This window comes from Ursus maritimus, unplaced genomic scaffold (assembly GCF_017311325.1).
Source record: "Ursus maritimus isolate PB19 unplaced genomic scaffold, ASM1731132v1 scaffold_30, whole genome shotgun sequence".
NCBI lineage: Eukaryota > Metazoa > Chordata > Mammalia > Carnivora > Ursidae > Ursus > Ursus maritimus.
The window spans coordinates 24602233-24625962 of record NW_024425564.1 but is presented as its reverse complement, the minus strand read 5'-3'; the positions used below and the strand labels follow the sequence as shown (position 1 = coordinate 24625962).

Here is a 23730-nt window from a genome sequence, read left to right as displayed (position 1 = left end):
CAATGGGTTGGGCTGGAGAATTATGTTTCTTGGGATATTAGAAAAATAGCCATGTTGCTTTTTGTCTCTATTATAGCACTTTTCATACTCGATCTGAAAAACCAGTTGTGTAAAAGCAACGCCTTTAAGGCAAGGACCTTGAGACTCCCCCTCCCCCTTTCCTAGAAACATCCACATGCTACCTAGCACTGTGTATCGCATATACTAGGTACCCAGTAAATGATGGCTGACATGCAGCCCACATCTTAGGGAACTAGGAGGCAAGTAATAGTCCTCAGTGATGTCTAGCACTTTGGGGAACTATTCATCATTATCCTTTAAGGACCCGTCTATTTTTTCTCTTCTATTTTTTCTACTTTTTCTTTTCTTTTCCTTTTATCTCTCTCTTCCCTCCTAACTATTTGCTATAGACCAAATGTTTGTATTCCAGCCTCCTCCAAATCCATATGTTGAAATCTAATCCCCAAAGTGATGGTATTTGGAGGTGGGGCATTTGGGCGACGATTAGGTCGGGAGGGTGGAGCCCACGTGAATGGGATTAGTGCCCTTATAAAAGAGATCCCAGAGCACTCCCTCACCCTTCCTGCCATGTGAGGACACAGTGAGAAGATGGCCATCTATGGACCAGGAAGAGGGCCATCACCAGACGCTGAATCTGCAGGTTCTTTGATCTTGGACTTCCTAGTCTCCAGTACTGTGATAAATAAATGTCTATTTGTTGTTTATAGGCCACCTAGCCTGTGGGATTTTACTATAGCAGCCCAGATGGACTAAAACAGCATGCCTTTGGCCACTGGCATGCGTTAGAATCCACTTAACTAATAGGTGTTTCCTAGGCTCGTAGGAGGCATTGCCTGGTACTTGGGGGAAATTCTGGGGCAGCCTTCCCATTTTATGAATCCATCAAGGACCTGATCACACCTACCCAGTAGCACTAAGGGAGACAGTGCAGAGGAAGTGAGTTTCAGAGCCTCCCAGAAGTTTTGCTCCCTGCTGTTACTCCATTTTGCATGTACTTTTCATGGCACCATGTAGAGATCCATATGGAAGAAAAAATAGGACTTTTGCAGATGAGAGAAGAGTTACAGTAGACTAGAAAAAGCAGAAGGAAAAAGTAAGAGAAAAATCAGATTGATGGTAGATTAACTTGTTTGGGTTCTTTAAGCCAGAATTGCAGTTTTTGTTCAAATTCTTCTAGACCTGATTAATAAAACATGGAGTTTCCTCTAAATTTAATAACTTCTGGGTTCACATTTATTTTATTAATGAACACTGAATTGTAACTGTTTTATTCACCCTTGACTGTGAAATAATGCATTTGTGTAATTCCATGGGATTCTGCAGATGCTTTTCACCCTGAACCCGAAGCCCCAGGAATCCTATCTCGGGGTTTGTGGCCATAGCCCGCACCACCTCCCTGGCCTGGCCAAGACAGGATGCAAAAATCTCCTCATTAGATTTTGTCAACCTAGCCTTGGACTCCGAAGTCTCTGTTCATCCCCTGGTACCATCCCCTCCCCTTGATTGGGGGCTGGACCTAGTGACCTAAAGTGACTTAGTGACTTCCTTTGAACAAATAGATGAAGGCAAAAGTGATGGGATGGTACTTCCGTGATTAGGTTACAAAAGACTGACTTCTGTACTGTCAGAAGTCTATCTGTCTTCATCTATCTGTCAAAAGACTGTCCTGCTGGTACTGCTGTCTTGGCTGGCACACTTTGATGACACAGCTGTTTTTGTTGGAGACGCCCATGTGCCAAGGGACTGAGGGCCACTTCTGGCCAGTAGCCAGCAAGGAACTGAGGCCCTGAGTCCAATGGCTTCAAGGAACTGAATCCTGCCCATCACCAGGGGAGTGAGTTTACAAGTAGATCCTTTCCCCATCAAGCCTTGGGATGAGGGCAGCGCAGTGGACACCTTGACTGCCTGGGAGAGACTAATGCAGAGGGCCCCGTTAAGTTGGGCCAGATTCCTGTCCCACAGAAACTATGTGATATACTGTTATTTTAAGCCACTGAGTTTGGGGGTAGCTCACTAAGCAGCAGTAGATAACTAATACAGACCCTAAAGCCATACTCTGGATCTTGGATACTTGGCCATCACATTTTCCGGTACCCAGAAAGGATACTGTCATGGATATTTACTGAAACTGGCTGGCCAGCGTCTGACCCTCTTTCCTAGTACTGGGAAATCCTCAACGATGGGCATCAGTGGCCCCTTTTCCACAAGGGCAATGTGTTCTATAACCTTTTTCATGTCATGCCATGCATAGAAAATGGATACGATGTGTAAAATACTCTATGAGGCTGCTCACTGCCAGAAAAGACCAGCTCTGCGGGCTCTAGGCACTCCAGGCCTACCCCCAGCTGTGGGCATCAATCTCAGCACCTCTATAACCCACTCATAGCAGAAGCTGGGAATCTCTGCTCACGGTAGTCCTGGCATGGTCATGCAATCGAGGCTTTGCCAACTTTGAAACTGGAGTGAGCGATGCAAAGATTGGGGGTCATGGAGATGAGAGGTTAGGTGGTGGAGGTGGCATCAGATGGTGGCCGCTGGGACCAGTGGTGGGGTCCTGGCCAGTCTATTTATGCTGCCTGACCCCCTTTGGCCTTTGTTTTTAGGCCTGGTTTTCAATTCTGAGAACCATCCAATATCTTTCCAGTAAGTTCCTTCTGCTTAAGAGAGCCAGATTTGGCTCCTATTGGTTCCTACCAAGAACCTCAGCAGTAGATATATATCAGTATTATAGCAAAGGAATATATCAATATCACGAAGATATATATCAATATTATAACGACACATGGCGAAGACTGGAAACAGGTATAAAAAGATTGTGTACAAGTCCAAGGCTATTGGATTTTTACCACATATGTCTCTATGTACATGTCTAGTTTTTTCACAAAAAATTTTTAAAAATATTTTCATAATATTTCAAAAAAATTTACTTTTAATGATGTATTATAATTGCCCATTACAGAAACATTTTGTGATTTTTTTTTCCTTCACGTCTTTTTGGTAACAATTTTGGCAGTGTATAACTATTGTCTAGGCATTTCCCATGTATTGCATCATAATCTCTCTTCCATTTCTTCAAAACCATATTTTTAAGGAGCCGTGTAATATTTATTTCAGACTGAGCCTGTGCAAGAGGCCCGGAGGGAGGAGGTCTGAAATTGGGCCCAATAGCCAATGACTAAATCAAGAGAAAGGAATGCCTGTTTCTGATTGGTCGGCCTCCTTCTTTTGGCAATTCCACTGCCCAGAGGAATGCATTAAAAAAAAAAAAATTCAAACAAATGTGCTAAATGTGCTCCTGTATTCCTAATCCTCTTAAGTGGGATATATGACAATTTCTTCAACTAGGCTCTTCTTGTTGGACATTTTGTTTGCTTGCACATTTCATCTAGTTCTTGTTGAACGTGTATAGGCCTAAGATTCTTCCACATTTTAGACTTGTTACTTGGCCTTGACTTTTTGGTGGGAGTAAGTCAAAGGCACGAATACCTTTATGTCTCTTTATAAATATCACCAAATACGTGGCTTTCTAAGATGATATTCTCTATGTTTCCTGCCAGCTTTAGTATGAAAAAGTGGCCATTTCACAGCATCCTCCCCCAAAAGTGAAGTCATTAATTTTTTGAGGTCGCTTGTTTGGAGAGCAACCAGTTACTCCTTTAAAAAGCTTCTAACAAAATGTCAGATACTTTTATTCTTTCAGCTGCTCCTAGTATGCTCCTATGTAAGGTTTTAAATGGTTTCTAAGTGTGCTGACAGAAAAGTACATGTTCATCAATGTAAATTTGATGACTATTTCAAGAAAGTTTGATGAGGTTTGGAGCCCATTTATTCAACCTTGATTAGCCAACATTTAAAAGGAGCTTGGCTTACACTTAACTCATTGTTACTGTAATACAAATGAAAGTTTTAGAACAATTTAAATACAATGACATCATGTAATTTAAAGTGCAGTGGCTTGGAAAAAGTCATCAAAAATAGGTTAGAATTATCGGGTATTTTTATTAAAGAACAACGGGGCATCAAGTTGTCTGGGTAATTGAGGGAGAAATTAGACGGAATGACTTTATTAGTTCTGGCCAGACATTAGGGGCCTTCAATTAAATCATCATTTACCTACCCTCTTCAAGACAAAATAAATAATTCTCTATTCAGCAAACCATTCATTCCTTGCTTATTTGGCCAATTACCATCACAGTATCTTTGGAAGCAAACAAAATACCAGAATTTATCGCATGTAGTTTACACGAGTTAAGATCGATTTTGCCGGCTACGGAAAGGATGACCCAAACAAAGGGAAGTGGTGAAAACAAAATAGTAATTCTAGGATGGGTCAGAGAGCAACACTTGGCAAGTTGTGCCAAATTAGTCGACCAAGCAAAGTACTCTATTGGGAATTGCCAAGTAGGAAGTCCTATTTTTGACTCTGCTGACCTCAGTGAATATTTCCTTGTTTTAAAAATGTGCATAATTCTTTGCTACCTAACAAAGAGACCTGTTATGAAAATTAATGAGCCTATAAAATGTTTTGACGTCTCTAGAAGCCCTTTCTAAATGCACACCGTAATCTTGTATTCATATAGTTCATGCTCCTGCTCTTTGAAGACATGCCAGTCTTTATTAGTATTCCTGTGGCACCTTCTACCACTCCAAGTTCACTTTAAGTCCTCATAAAAGTAATTAATAAAATGACCACTGTTTTAAGTGGGAGACTTTGCCTTCGTAAATGGTTTCCAGTCCGCATGTGATAAATGTTAGGGTATTAAGTTCCGTGCGGAATAAAGAGCAGTAGGTTCGTAGAGAAGGAGGCGGCGGACGGGAACCTACTCCGACAAGCGCGGCCAAGCGGCGCCCGAGCAGTCCGTGAGCACTCCCGGGGCTGCGCACCTCGGGGTCTGAGTTGGGCCCCCGGAGCCCGACCCGTTACGTTCGTCCCGGGCGCCCGCGGGCCGGGCTCGCGGCGGCCCCAGCCAGGCTCGATTACTTTCGCCTGGGCGAGAAGCAGCACCGCCGCTCCAGCGGGAACCCTACGGCGGCGGGGAAAGGAGGGCGATGACAACAAAAAGAAGTAAAGTAGGAGGAGATTCTCCCGGGAGGGCCCGGGCGGGCGGGGGGCCGGAGGCGGGGGTTGGGGGGGGCGGGAAGCGGCGGGCTCGTGGGAGAAGGCGGGTACAGGCGGAGGGACCCCGCGCCGGGAGCCTCACGCCCCGCCCCGGAGGAGCGCTCCGCCGCTCCGGCCGCGCGCCTCTCCCCCCTTCCCCGCCCCCGCGGCCCGCGCGCCGCGACCCCCGCGGGCCCGCCCCCCGCCGCCCGTGCTCCCCCCGCCCCTCGCGCCTCCGTCCCCGCCCCCTCGCCCAGCACCGCCCGCGCGCAGCGTCTCGCGCCGGCCCGGCCCGCCCGCCGGGAAACAGCCGCGAGAGCAGCGAGAGCAGCGGCCGCTGCGGCCGCCAGCGCGCCTTCTACGCCCGCGCTCCCGCCTCGCCCCCGCCTTCGGCGCCTCGTCCCGGGCCCGCGCCCGCACCCCGGCCAACGTTCTCTCCGGGCCTCCCCCGGCCCGCTGCCCGCTCCCCCGTCTCCGAGCCCCCCAACCGTCGCGCTCTCCCTCGGCGCGCGGCCCGCCGCCTGCTTCCGGGGCGGGCGGACTGGGCGCCTGGTGCCGGCGGCCGCAGCGACAGCGCCCCCGGGAAGCAGAGGAGGAAGAAGAGAAGAGGTGGAGGTGGCCGCAGACTGAGTCGCGGCCGGGATGTCCGGGCAGCCGCCGCCGCCGCCGCCGCCGCCACAACAACAACAGCAGCAGCAGCTGCCGCCGCCACCGCCGGCGGCCTGGCCCCCGTCTCCGGAGTCGTCCTGCCGGCGCCCCCGGCCGTCAGCGCCGGCTCCTCTCCGGCCGGCTCGCCCGGCGGCGCGCGCGGCGGCGGCGGCGGCAGGGGCCGCGGCGGCCGCCCTGCTCCTCCACCCGCCGCCGCCGCCGCCCCCGCCACCGCGCCGCCGCCGCCGCCGCCCGCCGCCCGCCTCGGCGGCCGCCCCCCAGCGCACCCCCAGCGCCCCCGGGCCTCGCCGCGGGCCCCGGCCCGGCCGGAGGCGGCCCGGCCGCAACCCTGGCGGCGGGCAGCAGCGCCGCGGCCCCCTTCCCGCACGGGGACTCGGCCCTGAACGAGCAGGAGAAGGAGCTGCAGCGGCGGCTGAAGCGCCTCTACCCGGCTGTGGACGAGCAGGAGACGCCGCTACCGCGGTCCTGGAGCCCGAAGGACAAGTTCAGCTACATCGGCCTCTCTCAGAACAACCTGCGGGTGCACTACAAAGGTACTGGGCGTGTGTCGTGCGGTGGGAGTGGGGCCACTGACCCGACGTGTCCTGCCGCCGCAGCCGACTCTCGACCCGCCCCCGACCCCCTCCCTCCCAGGGCCCGGTGCCCTCCGAGGTGACTCGCCGCCCGTTCCGCTGCTGCGGGGGTGGGACCGGGGTCGGGGGGACGGGGGCCAGATTCTTGGGGAAGGCAGGTGAGTAGAATGCCCGTAGGTGTAATGGAGCTGGTAATCCTAGGCCAGGAGGAGGACACCTTGAGGGAATCCAGGATGACAGGACATAACTCGCTTTCTGATTTTTCTTTAAGATAAATCTTAGGGCTCGGATAGAGGAATCCATGGGCCCGGAGTTGGGTTACATTGTTCTCCAGGTGGCGGTGGGTCAGGCGTTCTCTTCTTACGTAGGGGGAAGAGAGGCACGATTCTGAGGTATGATTTCTAATTAAGGGAGAGCAGGCAGATAAAGGGGGAGGGGTAATCAGTGGAGGATTTTGTCCAAAATTAGGCCAGAGATTGTCTAGGGGGACAAAAGGACAAGGGCCCCAAGTTTGGCATCAATGTTTCTTACCCAAAGCAGCTGGGAGGGTAAGAGGTGAACCTCAGAAGTAGGTGTTTTCTTAGGGGAGCAGGAACCTACCACTACTGATTGGAAATGCCCTGTATTTACGTGCCGGTATTATATGAAGTCTAATTGAAAACGGATATCTTAAAATGTTATATAGCATTTTAAAGAAAATTGGCTTATGTTTTACACCTGCAGTTTAAAAACACACACACACACACACACACACACACAACCAAAACAGCCTTAGGCTTGTGTTTGTCCCCCTCCTCCCTCACCTGCCTCTCCTCTGTTGAAACAAAGCTTTAAGCAGATCATTTTTATAGAAAATTATAAGTTGCTCTGAGAATTTTTGAAATGTAGCCCAAATTAATAGCATGCGTCAAGTTTACTTGTCTGGGAGAAAACAAAATCAGTCTAATGCATCAGTCTGTCTGGAAACAAATCCAGTTTTTAGGCCCCAAACCTGAGGCAGGAGCTTTTACATTCAAAGCAGGCTCCTTTTGATTGGCTACAAAGGAAGGGTCTTAATCAGATCCTAGTGACAGGGATATAGAGGGTATAAACAGTTCTTGTGGTTAAATTCTTCAAGTGTACAGGACTAAAATATGAGCAGAACCTCGATAAATAAGCTACAATTTAATCAGAAAGGAGAATGGCGACAGAAATCTACCAAATGATTTGGCTGGAAAGAACCACGCACAAAAATAGGCCTTTTTGAATATTCCTTCTTTCTAGCCATAGATCCAGAGAAGTAGTTTCAGTTTAAATATTATGTTTCTTAATCTAAATGGTCGAAAATACCCTTTGTTTTCTCTTAAGTGAGGACATTTTGTTAATACTCTGTGAAGGCTGTTATTTAATTTTGTGTTCTAATTTGTGTGAACGATGCAGTGCTATGAAGTGTTTACTTCTCATCTGGCTACCGGAAAGCTTTTTGTTAGACTTGACGAAACTTTATCTTAAATTTATGGTTCATGGTTAACAATTAGGTTATAAAATCAGAGGCAAAAGATACGGAAAATTATTGAACAGAGAATCCTAGCTTTGCTGAGTCCTGCAGTCATTTGTGATTTTAGGCGTGTATACAGGACAGGGCCTCAGTTTCTTCCTCTGAGAGATGAGAGAGTTGAGCTGAATGGTAAGGAAATTTCCAGCTCTGAATTTCCGTGAGTGCTGGGATTTGTGATGAGAGTTTCTTTTGCACTGTAACATGCCTTGATTAGTTTTATTAACTCCTTTTACATAAAATTATTATTTGGGTCAGAGAAAAGTGCATGCTTATGAGAAATTGGTTGGAGTTTGGTATATTTATGACACTGCTGTCTTCATTATTTTTCCTGTTGGCCTCTTTATTACTTTTTGTTGTGTAATACTAAGCTTCACTTTCTGGAAACTTCACTCCTTTATAAACATAAAGCATTACTTCAGGAAGAACAGATTTTGTTATCTTTTTTCTTTTCTCTCTCTGTCATCTCCCCTTTGTCTCTCCCTTCCCCCTTGTCACAAACACAGTTCTTTTCCCCCCTTCTACTGCCTCTTCCTCTTGTTATTTTAATGTGTGTGTGGCGTTTTTTTTTTTCCTGTTGTTGTTCTGTGTGCCTTCTGAGTGGACCACACCAAAGTCCTGGGCAACTCTGTCCCAGTATTAGGGGAAGGGAGCAACGGGGAAGTGTCATAGGTGGTGGAGAATAAAACTTCGAAGTCACAAAATAAGAGTGAATTTTATTTAACATTTCATTGTGCCACTTTGATTTTTACCTAAGCATTTTCAGACACTTCACATTAAAACAACTTTCATAAGATGTTTTTGCATGTTACAGAGTTTGAAAAGATTGATAATTATTTTCCAGAATGGCAAGGATTTTTCTTACCTTTGAAATAGAAATATCTTGATTTCTTTTGCTCTGAACATGCTCTGTTTTTTAAGATGTTATTTTTCTAAGTTGGAATTACTGTTTTTGGAAGCCATATGGTTCCTTAAATGATTAGAAGGGATTAATGTTAAACAATGCCAGACGTGCAGACAAAGTTGATTGGATTGCAGAGGAAGAGCAGGGTGTATATACTATATGTTAAAATTTTTAAAAAGACCTTTTCCTTAGCAGTCACACACCAACCGTTGAAACACTCAGGCATAGCCCCTTTTATTTTTAAAATTGTCAGCTTTGAGTAAGTACAAATGTGACAAGTTTAGACTTAGTTATAATGAGGACTTTACTCCAACTTAAAGCATTTTAATGCATGTGACAATGTATTCAATTAGTCCTAAATGTTTCAGTTACAGATTGCATTTTTCTATCTGTGAAGTTACCACATTTGGATACTTTACAAAGCTTTTTAATATACACACAAGTGTGTTAGTGGATTTGGACAAGATGGTGGAATTCTCATTTGCGATGTGAGCGAGTGGGAGCACCTGGAGGCTAGATTTTCCCAGTCACAAGTAAGCCAGGGTTGGAAACTAATTTTCACCAACTCTAAATTTAGTGCTCTTTCGAGCCATACAGTATTGCCTATTTCAATTTGTGTGAGTTTTAATTATCTCTAATAGATAAAATCCAGCAATGACATTTAGAACTTTTTGAAGAATAGTTGAACATTAAAAGTACTTCGTATGGAGAAAAAAATGCCTGGAACATACGAATGCCATGGAAAAGTCCAGGCGCCTTGATTCTATTGATTTAGGGCAGCTTACAGGAAACACAAGAGAAGTGAAAGTTGGAAATGGTAGGTAGCTAGGAACTAGTGAATTGCTCTTTTACTTGAAGCATTACTAACGGCATCTAACCAGATAGCTGACTTTCTCGTGTGCCTCACTCCCATCCCTCTCCGTATCACCAGTCATCAGGCCTTTGACACTTCTTAAATTACTTACTGAATTTCTTGCACTTCTTAAGGTTGAACAAATATCTTAACAATATTTGCTTGCCTGCCAATGCAAATGTCTTTTAGGAATTATGGAGATAATTTAAAAATATTCCTTAAAATCCAGGAATTTAAAAAACCAAACCGAGCTTTTCCCTGGAATCTCTTTGTCAGTGTTATGGGAAATTTAGCTTCGAAAAATGGTAGTTGATGGCTGCAAGAATTAAGTGAATCTAATAATCACACCTGCAGAAAAGTAGTAGTAATGATAAATCATGGAGCTGTTGCTACAGGGCAGGTATTCTGCTAGACAATTCGTGTACCTGCATTTATTCGACAAGCTTTAAGTGCATGTTTACTTGGTGCCAGGTTCTGGGGACTCCAAGGTGATAAGATACCATCGTTGAATTCAGAGAGCTCAAAGCAGGTAAAACACACAAGTTGTAGAAGGGAAGTGTTCTCAAGAGTCCTGTGGAAGACGGGAGGAACGTCTCTACCCCTGGCTGACGCTGCAAGTGATGAAGTTGGTGAGTCAGGGACTGCTTTGGGGAGAGATGAGGCCCCTGGTCAGGCTTGAAAGATGGAGGAGGGGCGCTAGGCATTACAAGTGAAAATGCATAACTAAAAGCTTAGAGGTGAGAATTATTGTATACGTTTGAGTCTACCAGCAATTCTGGTGTGTTGGAATTTAAGCGTGTGTGACAAGTAACAGCTGGGAAGAGATCGTGAGAGGCCTTCGGAATATTTTACTGAGCTTATCTTATTCTGTAGGACATGGGGAATCGTCAAAGGATTTTAAGTGGGAAGTGACTGGCTCATATTTTCGTTTTTGTCGTATTATACAGCTAATTGGAAGATGGATTTAAGGAGTACAAGACTGAAAATAGCAAACTCGTTTAGAAGTCTGTGTAAGAATTAAGGACCTGAACTCGATCAGTGGTGGGATGGAGCAGAGCAGACATATTTGTGATATGTTTTAAAGTGACCCTGATAGGAACTGATGGAATGATGGAGAGAGAGATCGAGGATGACACTTGGGTTCTAGCTCTGTGAGGTTCTTGCAGTGAACCACGAATTAAATAATAATTACAAGGAAGTATTACAGTGTATTTGGAGATGAGTAGGAATGGGAATGTCGGCCATATGATCTGACTTCACGGAAACTAGAAGAACCCAGAGAAGCCTTCCAGAAAGAGCAGGAACAGATGTTCTGGAGTTGAGGTGGCTCCAAGCATTGCAGCAGCTGGAGTTCATGACTTTTCACTTTATTCTAGTGCTCAAGTGACTCAGCTGTAGTTACTGGTTGTTTTCTTCTCTTTTCCCCCCCTGACTGGTTCATCCTTTCCTTCCTATTCCAGATTCCTCAGGGATTTAACAGATTGGATAAGCTAATTGCCATCATTCTTAGTTGGGCAGAGCTTTTCATTATATGCTGTGGTGTTGAATTGGTGGCCTTCATGACAGGTGTTCACCTGTGTTGAATCAGCTGTAGGGGTGTCAAGGGTACTTATGAAACAAAATACCCTCCTAGCACAAGGAGAGTCTGGGCCCCACTTCCTTCAGTAGGGATAGCATGTGAAGCCATTTCTCATAGGGAGGGTGGGCGTGTACCGTAATTGACCTGAGCGTGTGGGAGAGGGGTCTAGGTCATGACTGATTTGGGAGTCACCTGTAGGTGGTGGCTGAAACTCAAGGAGAGGGTATGAGAGAGAGTAGGTAAAGTGAGAAGAGCTGTGGGCCAGAGCTGGAACCCTGAGCAAGGCCAACGTTAAAAGATTGGGTGGAGTCTAAGAAGGACTAGTTAAAGAGGTACCCGGACAGGGGAAGAGTGTGGTGTCACAGAAGCTGAGCGGAGTAGTATCCGAAATGAGGAAGTGACCTTTAGTGTCAAATGCAGCAGATCGGTTTAGTGAGCCGGGCAGGGAAAGTTTTCCACTGGATTTGGAAATTAGATCATTGTGACCTTAAGGAGAGCAGTTTGAATTTAGCGATGGGGGCAAAGATCAGAGCCAGTAGTAGGGACATGCAGAGAGGATAGCGACTATAGATTACTCTTGAGAAATATAGGTGAAGAAAGAGATTAAGCAATACCTGGAGGAGGATGAGGTTAAGGTAGGATTGGGTTTTTTTTTAAATGGTTGATAGTGGAGTTATGTTGTGCCCGGTGATTAGTTTCTGGTGTCAGCAAAGACGATGAAAATCCACAGAATCAAAATTACCCATAAAAACTCCTTTGGAAAGCACTTTGTTGGAGACTATTGTATCATTTCTAAGTCAGTCTCGTTTTAGCTCGTCAATGCGGGTGAGACCGAAGTGACATTAAGTTAGAGGAGTGTAATGTTAGTCCGATGTACGGAGTCCCAGTAAATGTGTACAAAATTTAACATAGCTTTTGACAAATAAAATTAACAGTAACAGTACTTGCTTTTATTACCTTAACATTCCAAAAAAAGAAAAAGTTCGTTATGCTCACTACCAACCCCAGTGCATTATCGACAGTGATTTTAGCACCAAGGCATGTAGGATTTGGAAAGTGGCCATTTTGGGGACACTGCCCGTACAGATTGAGAGATTGAGGGGAAGAAAAGTAAAGAGGGGAAGGGTGGAGAAAAGCTTGGGAGGCTGACAGTGCTGGCTTGGGGGGAGGAGAGCCGTTCAGGAGCACAGGGCAGTTCTGAAGAAGAGAGGAGGACATGTGACTGCTCTGGTCATAGGGGAAGAGGTGAACAGGGGTGGGGGACACTGACCTCTTTGTAATAGAAGAGTGGAGAGTGGAACAGGGCCATATACAATAGCAGAGTCCCATTATATGATAAAATCGGTGAGGTAGTATGCTTACTCGAGGACAGGACCTAAAGCTTCGAGTGAGTGATGAAAACATGGCCCAGCCATCGAGGGGAAGGGGGAACTAGCTAACAAAGGGTTCCTCAGTGGGAGAGCCCAGCTAACAGCATTCGTTCATAGTGGTGGCCGTTTGCAAGGCTTTTGGATTTTATTCGGTAGAAGCCAGCTGCCCAGGGCAGGAGCAGGGAAGGTGGATTATCCTGTTGATCTGAGGCTGTGGTTTTGCTGGTCGCCTGTGCTGGAAGGATAAGCATGTGAGAGGAATATTGAGGATATTTGAGAGCTCTTAAGTGATTACCTTGTAGCCTATCCTGGAAGAGGAAAAATGGGGAAGGGGGAAACAGGGTTCAGGGAATGCGAGTTCCCTTGATATTGAGGAGGAAATGTGGCAGTGACATGTTTAGAAAGGGGAGAGGATAGGGAATTGTGTCCGAGAGGAAGATACAGGCATTTCAGCTCCGGTGCCAAAAATGTGTTCCTCGGAAAACCTTATGTTTTCCACAGAATTGGGCACTAAAAGTAATGGGTCTTATGGGAAAAATCGGGCTGGGGCAGACCGCTTGACACCTGTGGAACTCTGTGACCAGAGCACCACGAAAATAACAGTCCTAGTAAAATAGAAGCCCAGTTCGATTTCCAGTGGCATTTGTGCCTGGCGTCACAGGCTGCTGATCCCTCATAGCCTTAAGCCCTGGGGTTTGGGCTTCCTTCTTAGAGATGTAAGTCCTTGACAGCTGTTTGATCAAAAATAAATATCTGATTCAGGGTTTAGCCCTTTTCAACCCCCACCCCCTTTTTCAAACAAAGAGGAAAAAGCGCACAGACTTCAGCTATGAGAATGGCTCAAGTCCAAAGAAGACCTGACCACGCCGGTTGCTGGTGAGGGTGCCGAGCAGCAGGAACTCGCGTACTGCTGGGGGCAGGCAAAATGATGTAGCAGCTTTGGGAAAGGGTTTGGCAGTTTCTGGCAAAGCTAAGCATAGTTTTACCAGCAGTTGAGCTCCTGCCCGGCTGATTTGGAAACTTACGCGCCCACAAAAACCGGCATGTGAATGTTCATAGTGACTACTGTCATAATTGCCCCAAACAAGAAGCAGCCGAGATGTCTTTGAGTAGGTGAATGGATACTGTGGTATATCCATACAATAGAATGTTATTCAGCGATATAAAGAAATGCGCTGTCCCTGAAGATAGGTAAACAGATCTTCAGTGCATATATTGCTAAGTGAAAGAAGCCAGTCTGAAAAGATTACATACTGTATGATTTCAGTCATCTGACATTCTGGAAAAGGCAAAACTCTAGAGATGGTAAAAAAGATGAGTGGTTGTCAGAGCCTTGAGGGGAGGGGTAGGCGAAGCACAGGGGATTTTTAGGGCAGTGAAAGTATTCTGTATGATACCGTACTAGTGGACGCATCACACCTTGTATTTTCAAGCCCACAGAACTTGACAGCTATATAGAGGGAACTTTAATGTATGCAAATTAAAAAAACTCATTTAGGAGGAAGGGGCCAATCTCAGGATAAAATGCAGAACGTGACAAAACGATCTAGCTGTGTTACAAAGATATGAAACCGCCTCAGAGAAGAAGGGGGACGGGTGCTGACAGAGGTAACTTTGGGAATCGGTAGTCTGTAAAACTAAAGGTGAGGGAAACCGAACTCTCACTGATAAAGTTGTATCCTGTGGGGATATGAGTTAGCAATTCAGATGTTGTTATACATGTATACTGGAATCGAACAGTTAAACGGATGGCGGCCAGTGGGAGCTAAGTTTCTTATCACTGGGGTGGAATTTTACAGGTAAGCAGAGAGAGAAGGTTAGAATGATCGGTGTGGTAATAAAGTTGGAGACCTCAGTAAGAACTCGTGTTTGGTTTAATACAAACACAGACGGTTACATATAGAAATGTAGGCGCGCACACACACAGGAGTTTAGTATACATACATATATTTCCTTGCTCTTATCAGTGAGAAAGCCTAAAAGCAATGACACCCCAGTAACAAGGAGCATACCTAGTAGCTAGATGTTGGGTTCTAATGCCATTTGCCAGTAAAAGGAGCCTCAGGGCTCCTTGGAGAAATGGCTGATTCTAGGACTGGGGCAGGAAACATGCAAGATGAGCCTCCAGTGTCTTCTGGGGCCAGAAAATAGCAAACAGAAAGCAAAACCATAATACAGGTATGTCAGAGGAGCCAAATGAAAAAGTTCCCAGTGGGTCATGAGGGGGGCAGTTTGAGCAGCAAAATAAAGTAGTATTGAGTTACAACCCAAAGTATAAAGTAAATATGCAAGAGATGCGTGGGTCCATACTGATAATAACAAAGAGGAAATGTCTTAGTATTTTTTGATCAGTGTTGGGCTTGAATTTTCCCCAGATGGCTTCGTACAGTAGCCGGCGTAGCAGTTCTTGGAGCCACTAAGCGCTGGACGCGATAGGAATGCACTTGGGGAGGTGCCCCGGGTTTCTGACTTCGGGGTTTTTATATGTTGCTAGATTTTTCTCTTTACTTTTGTTAATGTACCGGGAGAAGCTGTGTTAGGAGCTAAATGATTTCTTTATTATGCTGACATCATTCCTGTATTTATCAAATACATGGGAGCTAATTTGTATTCAAGAAATGTGTTTCAGGAAATGTGTTCTGTAGCAGAACAGATTTCATTAGAATTTACTATTTCTGAGGTGGAATAGTTTCAGGTGATGTCAGAATCCAGAGCGTGGCTCCAGGAAGGAATGATTAAAGTTAGAGTAGGAGGTCAGTGGGAGTAAAGAGGTCCAGGAATTAAAATGTGAGGACGGTAAGATAATCACAGGTAATTGGGAAGTGTGTGAATGTCATATGGGACAGATACATGTTGCTGTGAGGGCATAATAAAAAGGAGGTTAGACCAAGTCAGAGAAAGAGCCATTGAGCAAGAAAAACCTGAGCTAAGGGATGAGCAGGACTTAAGTAAAGAGGAAGGGCAGCTCTTTCCAGTGTGGGGCGGGGAAGAGTTCGGGCCAGTGTGGCGGATGCAGGAAGGCACAGGAGAGCTGTGGAAAGTGTGGCAGGAGGGCCGGATGAGCAGGGTTTCAGGAAGGTGGTTTTTTGCCGTGGCTGAATGGGAGACTGTCAAGGAATTTTAGTTGTATGGGGGAATAGTGGTACAAGGAGGACTGAGTTATATTTCCAGAAAGGCAGCTGGGAGTGCGTGTTGGAGAGTGGAGAGGGGGTTGGAGGTGAGCTTCATTCAGACTCTTTTCCTTTCGTTTAAAAGGAATCAACAGATTGTGAAGTGAAAGAGCGAGGTCTTGCTAGCCTCGCTAGTAAATGTATTTTTTTTTTTAAAGATTTTATTTATTTATGTGACAGAGAGACAGCCAGCGAGAGAGGGAACACAGCAGGGGGAGTGGGAGAGAAAGAAGCAGGCTCCTAGCAGAGGAGCCCGATGTGGGACTCGATCCCGGTACGCCGGGATCACGCCCTGAGCCGAAGGCAGACGCTTTAACGACTGCGCTACCCAGGCACCCCTGTATTTTCTTTTTGAACCATATAGAAGACACTTAACATTGAAGACTTTGTGGTTTTAACAGTTTATACTTTGGTAGTGTGAGGTTGTTTTCTGGTTATCACAGAATTCAAGGTGATAAGCTTCCTGCTGATGAGCGTTATTGGAAATAGGCCCTTCACTCTGACATTACTAGTCTTACTACCTAAGAGTATGAATGCTTTTAATCTGACATCTCAGCTTTTTCTTAGGTCTTTACATTTAAGTTTAATTTAAAAATGAAACAGATCCTTTTAACCTTTACGGAATTTTTCTGCAGTGTCTGTAGAGCGTAGTGAATGTAATAGAACCTTGAAGACTAATGATTATGTAGTTGTTGATAGTTATTTTTGCATAAAGCGAAAATGTAGGGCAGTTTAATTCATATATGGATTTAACGCGTGATTCTACTAATTAGGGGCAAGTAATATAACATCTGTAAGAGTTTTCTCTCTTTAAAATGAGGTTAAAACCCATTTCACAGATGTTGAATGAGAAAAATCTGTACAGAAGCACTTAATTCTTTGCGAGAGTGTTTACCCTCAAATATTTCTTTTCTTTCTCTTTTCCCATAGAAGTAGGAAGAATAGGAGGTAGGAATACTAGTGAAGTGATCCAGAATGCTCATTGTAACTGGATCCTTCCTGTGGGTTCAGAGCCTGCACTGGATCGGACTTCTCGAATTTAAATCCCAGCACAAATCCTGGTTTGGGATTCTCACACAGCAGTATGTCTTTTCTTCATCTTCCCTAATTTCCTCAACTGTGAAATGATAATAAATCGTACCTACCTCAGAAGTTGTTTTGAGGGCTAAACAAGTGAACAAATAGAGTACTCTCTGAGCAGTAGCATTAAATGTATGGTAACTGTTGTCATTTACCACCACCATCACCACCACCACCACCACCACCACCACCACCATCACCACCATCACCACCATCACCATCAGGAATGCCTTGAGGCTACTTTATCATCATCATCATCATCATCAAGAATACCTGGAGGCTACTTTATCCCTAAAAGTTTTGGTCACTTCCCTTCCAGAAAAACAAAACCAAAAATAAAAGCTAGTTGATTTAGGACTCCGGGGTTAATCAGGGTTTTCCTTAGATTTTTTTTAACTGTCTAAATTCTTAAAATGCATTTAGTTTATCTGACCATTTCCCAGGCAACTCAGTTATTTGAACACGTATTTACATTTTAAATGTCTGTTTTGAAGAAGTGACCGGTGTCATTCTGCAGACTTATGCTGTGTTTTTTTTTCTTCTGCTATTGCTGCTTTTGTTTTTATCTTCCTGACCAGTTTTATCACCTCCCAGGGGTCACCAGATTGAGAACTTTTGCCCATAACCTATATACTTAAGACATCTGTGGACACAGGTTTTCATGGTAATAGAAGGGAGTGGTTGAGTTCATTCAGTTTCTTTTGGGCCATGTGAACATGTGCTAATTTGCATTGCAAATGTGAACTTAACTGTTCAGTGATGTAATTTGATAAAGTTTATGGGAAGGGAAGGTATCATCTCATTGGTGTGTCTTGATTATTGTATAGCTAAGATATGGTTTATGAGTTAAAAGAAGATATTTAGTTTTAAAACAATAATGGTAAATATGAGAAGGCGAATTTTTCTACCCATGAAGGTAATGTTAGAGTATGACTAAAGGATTAATGACCTAAGTTTCTATTGGGTGAAGTGTATTTAACTAGAACACTGAATAATAATTTAGAGTATTTTTTCTCATGCAGTCCTTTTGGGGATTGTGGAGGCTTATCTTACTCTGAGTACTTTCTGACATGCTGCTTCAACTTCTGTTTTTCTTCTTCTGTGGTTTTATGGGCATATTTTCTGTTGCTCACCTGATTTTTGTTCACATGCTAGCTTTCCGGCTAATTTGTGTCTTGGGTCAGGGACAGGGGAGGTGATTGTGAGCGGAGCAAATGCACCAGGATTAGAATTGAGGAATAGCTGTTTTAAAAAAGTTTAAAAGACATCGTCTAACAGATTACCTAAAGATTTCAGCAGTGGTATGATGATACATCCCTTTCTTTACAAAGAGAGAAAGAAAATAACAACTAGAGATTAGATATATTTCTTAGTAGGCTATAATTGACCAAAGAAATTTTTTTGGATCAGTCTTTGTATAAAATTGATAAGAGTATGTCCAAGAACAAACTTGAAAATTCTTTTTTTTTTTTTAAGATTTTCAAAGAATTTATTTGAGAGAGAGAGAGCATGAGTAGGGGTCGGGAAGTGGGACTGAGGGGTAGGGATAAGCAGACCAGACTCCCCGCTGAGCATGGAGCCCCATGCAGGGCTCAATCCCAGGACCCTGTGATCATGACCTCAGCTGAAGGCAGATGCTTAATTGACTGAGCCACCCAAACTTGAAAACTCTTTAAGTAAGAAAGCTGCTTTGCCAATTCAATCTAATTATATAAAATTTCCCTTAAAAATATACCCGACAATATAGATGCTTCTGGTTTAAAAAATAGGCCATTTGACAAAAGAATGTTGCTTGGGAATAATACAAATTATAAGCATATTTGGATCTAATAAAATTAAGATCATATTTTCATCATGTTCTTCAAATGCATCCAGTCTACCCTGTAGTATTTAGTGTGGTAGGTTCAGTGTGTTCAGGTTCTGCAAGTGCGTTCAATTTAGTAACAGTGTCAAGAGTCCCATGACTAACCCTGGGCTACTTTGCGTACTAGATTGTGATGACAAATGTTTGTTTAAGTCTTTATGTGTACTGATGGGAGCAGAAATGTCTGTGTATCATTCTGAAAACCGCATTTCTTCCTGAATTGTTTCAGATTTTTGTTGAATATCTCATTTGATTTTTTTTCCCCTTCCTGTTTCATATGCAGGTCATGGCAAAACCCCAAAGGATGCAGCGTCTGTCCGCGCCACGCATCCAATACCAGCAGCCTGTGGGATTTATTATTTTGAAGTAAAAATTGTCAGTAAGGGAAGAGATGGGTAAGTGGACATTTTGGTGGAATAAATTGTTTGCTGTTCTTGGATAATTTTTGTCTTGATTTATAAAATTTATGATGTAATTGGAAAATTGGAATCTCGGAAATACTGGTAATTGGTAAAGTAGGATCTGAATATTATGCTGTAAGCAGGTTGGATATAGTTCTCCTTAAATACTAGTTGATACTGAGTTGGTGAAATAACCAAGTTTTTCTGGTCCGTTTGTCATTAAATTGGAGAATTGGAATTAAACAGCAGAGAGACAGTGACTCATTTTCCATGCCTTGTCTTACACTGCCCTTTTCTGAATTCTGCTGAGAACTTCAGTCTTCTCAGAGCTAGTTAACCAAGGCCAAAAGGTGATTCATAGGTATTTCACAGGGGTTGGGACTTAGAAATATGGGTTTAGATCAGGGAACTATGTGTGTATGCTCTCAGTTGGAGGTGATTCCCAGGGATTAGGATGTGGTGTAAAAGCTTCCAAGTGAGAACTCCATGTAGATCCTGGAACGAGCTTTTCTAGCATTGCTTTCCAACCTGGGGTCTGTGTGTAGTATGTGTGTGTACACAGAATCACTTACGGGACTATAACAAAGATAGTAATTTGGGCCTTACCCTAAAAGTTCTTAAATCACTATTTGCAGAAGCAGAGCTTGGGCAAGACAGGCATTCTTAAGGAAGCTCCACCGGGAATTTTGGCGCGTATCTCTGATTAAGAACTGATTACCGAGAATCATTAGATCTATCCTATGGCATTTCCTGATAATTTCATTGTGGTATCAGAGATCCTTTAAAACATCCATAGAGTCCTTAGTCCAACTCCCAAGATAAACTTACTGGGTGAGTTGGCCCTGTTGAGTTAGAGTGACTAAGTTGACCTGTATTTGAAGTGAATCACTTAACCTGGTAGTGCTTCTTCTATGTTTAACTGACAAAATAAGTATATTTAGTAGATTATTCCTCCTACTTTATTTGCTGAAGATTTTCACTGTCAACAGTATGGAAAGTAGATAGAAAGTGCAACCTTGGAATTCATTGATAACTTTTTATTGAACTGTCTCAGTTTTCCCAGGGTGATCAAGCCAAAGATAAAATCAGAGAAGCCAAGGGTAAAGTGGTTGAGAGACCCTAGATTGAAACAGGCACATGATTGTAACCATTTTTAACTCTACCACTGCGTGCACACTCAGCCAGTTCTTTTTATATTTAAAATTATACCATCAACCTCATTCGTGCTGTTGTTGCTCACAGTGATTCCTGGGGTTCCCTTCACCTTTTCACTCTACATGTTCTGTCTTTGCATGAACTTGACCTTATATTTTCATGGCTGCAAATACCCCAATGAGTGTCAGATCTAAAGCTACATCTCCAGTTATTCCCTCGAGCTCTAGACCAATCCATCTAACCCGAGGTTTGCATTTGAGTGTCCCACAGGTATTTCAGTGTAGCTTGTTTTAAGTCTTTTTCTCAGCACCAGCTTGGTTAGTGGTTTCACTATTGCTAGAAACTTGAGGCCTTCCTATCTCTAACTTACTCTGTCCGCCTCTGCGGCCCCTGCCTTAGGGTTGCCAAGTTATCCCCTAAATACCTAGGTGGTCGGTTCATTGGTCTCCCAGTTGCTCCCTGTTTTGCTCTTACTTCAGTCTGCGACTGTTGTCGTTCTTTCGAGCACAGCTCACTGGCGTCTGTCCCCATCTTGAGATCGTGTGGTACACCTGTTGCTTTGAGGATAAAATCTAAAACTTCTTAGCAGAGTCCTACATGATGTGACTAACTCCTTCGTAACTCTTCAGTCTCACTTCTTTGTTGCCAGGATCCCTCATTCATCTTTTTTCCTTTCATTTTTAAAATTAGGTGATTTTTACATACAGTAAAATTTATCATTTTTAGTGTGCAGCTCTGTGAGTTTTGACAGATGTGTGTAGTCATGTAACCACCAGCACAATCAATATACAGTTGGTTTTTGAATGATACAAGTTTGATCCGCCTGGGTCTACTTTATATGCAGACAATTTTTATAACTACGGTTCAGCCCTGGAAATATAGTTTTTCTTCCTTTTGATTTTCTTAATAACATTTCCTTTTCTCTAGCTTTATTGTAAGACTACAGCATAAAATATATACAACATACAAAATATGCGTTAACTGTTTATGGTACTGGTAGGGCTTCCAGTCAACATCAGGCTGTTAATAGTTAAGTTTTGGGGACAGCAGAAGTTATACAGGATTTTCAGCTTGTGTGGTGGCAGGGCTGGGGGATGGGTGATCGATGTCCTAGCACCATCCATTGTTCAAGGATCAGTGATAAAACAGTCCCATCACCTCCCAAAATTCCTTTATACCCCTTTGTAGACGATTCTTCCCCATCTCTCAATGGCAACCATTGATTGGTCTTCAGTCTCTATATTTTGCTGTTTCTAGAATGGCATATAAATGGAATCATAGTATGCAGCCTTCTAATTTTGGCATCTTTCACTTAGTGTAATACATCTGAGATTCATCCCTGTTGTTGCATGTATTGGTAGATGAGTCCTTTTTACTGCTGATTGTATGGTTGAGCCAACCACAGTTTGCTTATCCACTCTTCAGTTGAGGGACATCTGGGTTGTTTCCAGTTTTTGGCAATTAGGAATATAGCCACTATAAACATTTATGTACAGGTTTTTGTGTAAACTTGAATTTTCGTTTCAGTTGGGTAAATATCTAGGAGTGGGATTGCTGGATCGTGTGTTAAGTGCATTTTTAACTTTATAAGGAACTGCCAGATTGTTTTGCAGAGTGGCTGTACTAGTTTGCATTCCCACCAGCCGTGTAAGAAAGTTCCTGTTGGTTTGCCTCCTCAGGAGAGCTTGGTATTGTCAGGTTTTTTTGTTTAAAATTTTTTGCTATCATAATATATCTTAGTGGTTTCTTGTTGTGGTTTTAATTTACATTTCCTTAATGACGAATGGTGTTAAAGAATCTTTAATTCTTATCTGCCCTCCTGTTTTTAACAAAATAATTATTTTGATTTTTTTTTTTAAGATTTTATTTATTTATTTGAGAGAGAGTAGCTGGAGTCTGATGTGGGGTTCGATCCCAGGACCCTGAGATCATGACCTGAGCTGAAGGCAGATGCTTAACCTACTGAGCCACCCAGGCGCCCCTTTATTTTGGTTTTAAATTCATCATTTGTCAACAGCTGTGGAAGTGGTTAAGAAATGACTTACAGATATACTTAAAAGTACTGAATTGACTGGAATGTTCGTGGGGTGGTTTTCATTTTGTTATTTACTCCAGTTAAATTCAGGGTCCTTACACCTCAGCTCTTTCCTGAGCAGTGGAAGCTCTAACTGGGGCATCCAGTTAATCTTCATTTCCACTTGGATGCACGCTTAGGCTTGAAGAAATAAGCCCAGGAAAATAGAAGGTAGGGTGCTAAACAGAGTTGAATCAACATAAAGTGACCCCAAAGAGAGAGGTGGAACAAACTTTTTAGGTTAGAAGATACTCCCAAGGATCTGTTTTAATCAGAATCAGCTATCTGTGAAAAATGCATTGGGTAGATAGGGGTGTGGTACCATAAGGTACTGCTTGTGCTTCTCTGACTGTACACGCCGGCTCGTATTTCTAGTTCTGTCTGCACGCTCTTTCCTTCCTTCCTTATATTCACCTTCTCTTGTCCCTTTACCATTTGCCCAGCTTAACTAATTACTCTTCAACCCTAGTTTAAAGAGACCTGTTCGGTGGCACTTTCTCCTCCCCCAAATAGGATTACACCTTTACTATGCTTCCTTTACATTTTGGCCAGACTGTAATTTATAATATCTGTGTGTTTCAGTCGTCTGCCTACTGATGGTGTAAACTGCAGAATCAAGGGTGAGGGACTCCTTTATGTTTCTGTAAGTCCAGTACGTAATTGATAGCTAGCATTCACATGAAGGAATAAGTGAATGAATGAGAAACAGTACTTACCTCCTATGTACTATTGGAGAAAACTGTGGTATCTTTGAGCAGATCTTATTTGTCTTTCTGGTACACTCTTTGAACAAAGTTCCAGGTCTAACCCCATGCTTTTGAAAGGGAAGCACGATTCATTTATGGAAGAAAAGCAAGTCATATTGCTAGTTTTGGGCAAGTAATGTCTTTCTGGAGATGTGTTTAACTGTATTATGAGAACTAAAAATGCCTTCCTAAAATCCCAACGTCTTTGTAAAGAATGGACCAGAAGGAGCGGCTGTTGGTCACTTTTCATTTGCAGTGATAGCTGCTCATCTGAGAGTTTAATTATACTCCATTTGAAATTTAATTTTCTTTTAAACAGTGTGTTTACTCAGGATTAGAGCAGGTAAATAAATATTTAGGTCCAAGATCTTGGTTTAAGATAAATTGGTCAGTGCAGCAAGTTTTCTCAGGACATGGCGGGAGTTGAGCATGAATTACCTCTTCATTTGTCTGTGATATGCATTATTTCTGGGTCTGCCTTGGAAAATTAGGAATATGGCTATGATATTATTACTTGTACCTTATTGCCTAAGAAATAAGTGTTGAAGGAAGTTCCTTTTAGTGAGTGAAAGAAATAATATATTTGTGGTTTTGCCTTGGGTTTTCATTTAAACTAAACATAATTTTGTATATGTTCAGG

The 23730-nt window shown here is 43.5% G+C and overlaps 1 protein-coding gene across 1 annotated transcript in view; it reads left to right on the top strand.

The window, feature by feature from the left end:
- Positions 1 to 5746: 5746 nt before the first annotated feature.
- RANBP9 (RAN binding protein 9) overlaps positions 5747 to 23730 on the top strand; it is an 88456-nt gene continuing 70472 nt past the window's right edge. Inside the window, 5 exon segments of the mRNA XM_040645058.1 lie at positions 5747 to 5837; positions 5840 to 5940; positions 5942 to 6045; positions 6047 to 6321; positions 18998 to 19109. Coding sequence (XP_040500992.1) covers positions 5762 to 5837; positions 5840 to 5940; positions 5942 to 6045; positions 6047 to 6321; positions 18998 to 19109 — 668 coding nt within the window. The 5' untranslated portion in view covers positions 5747 to 5761.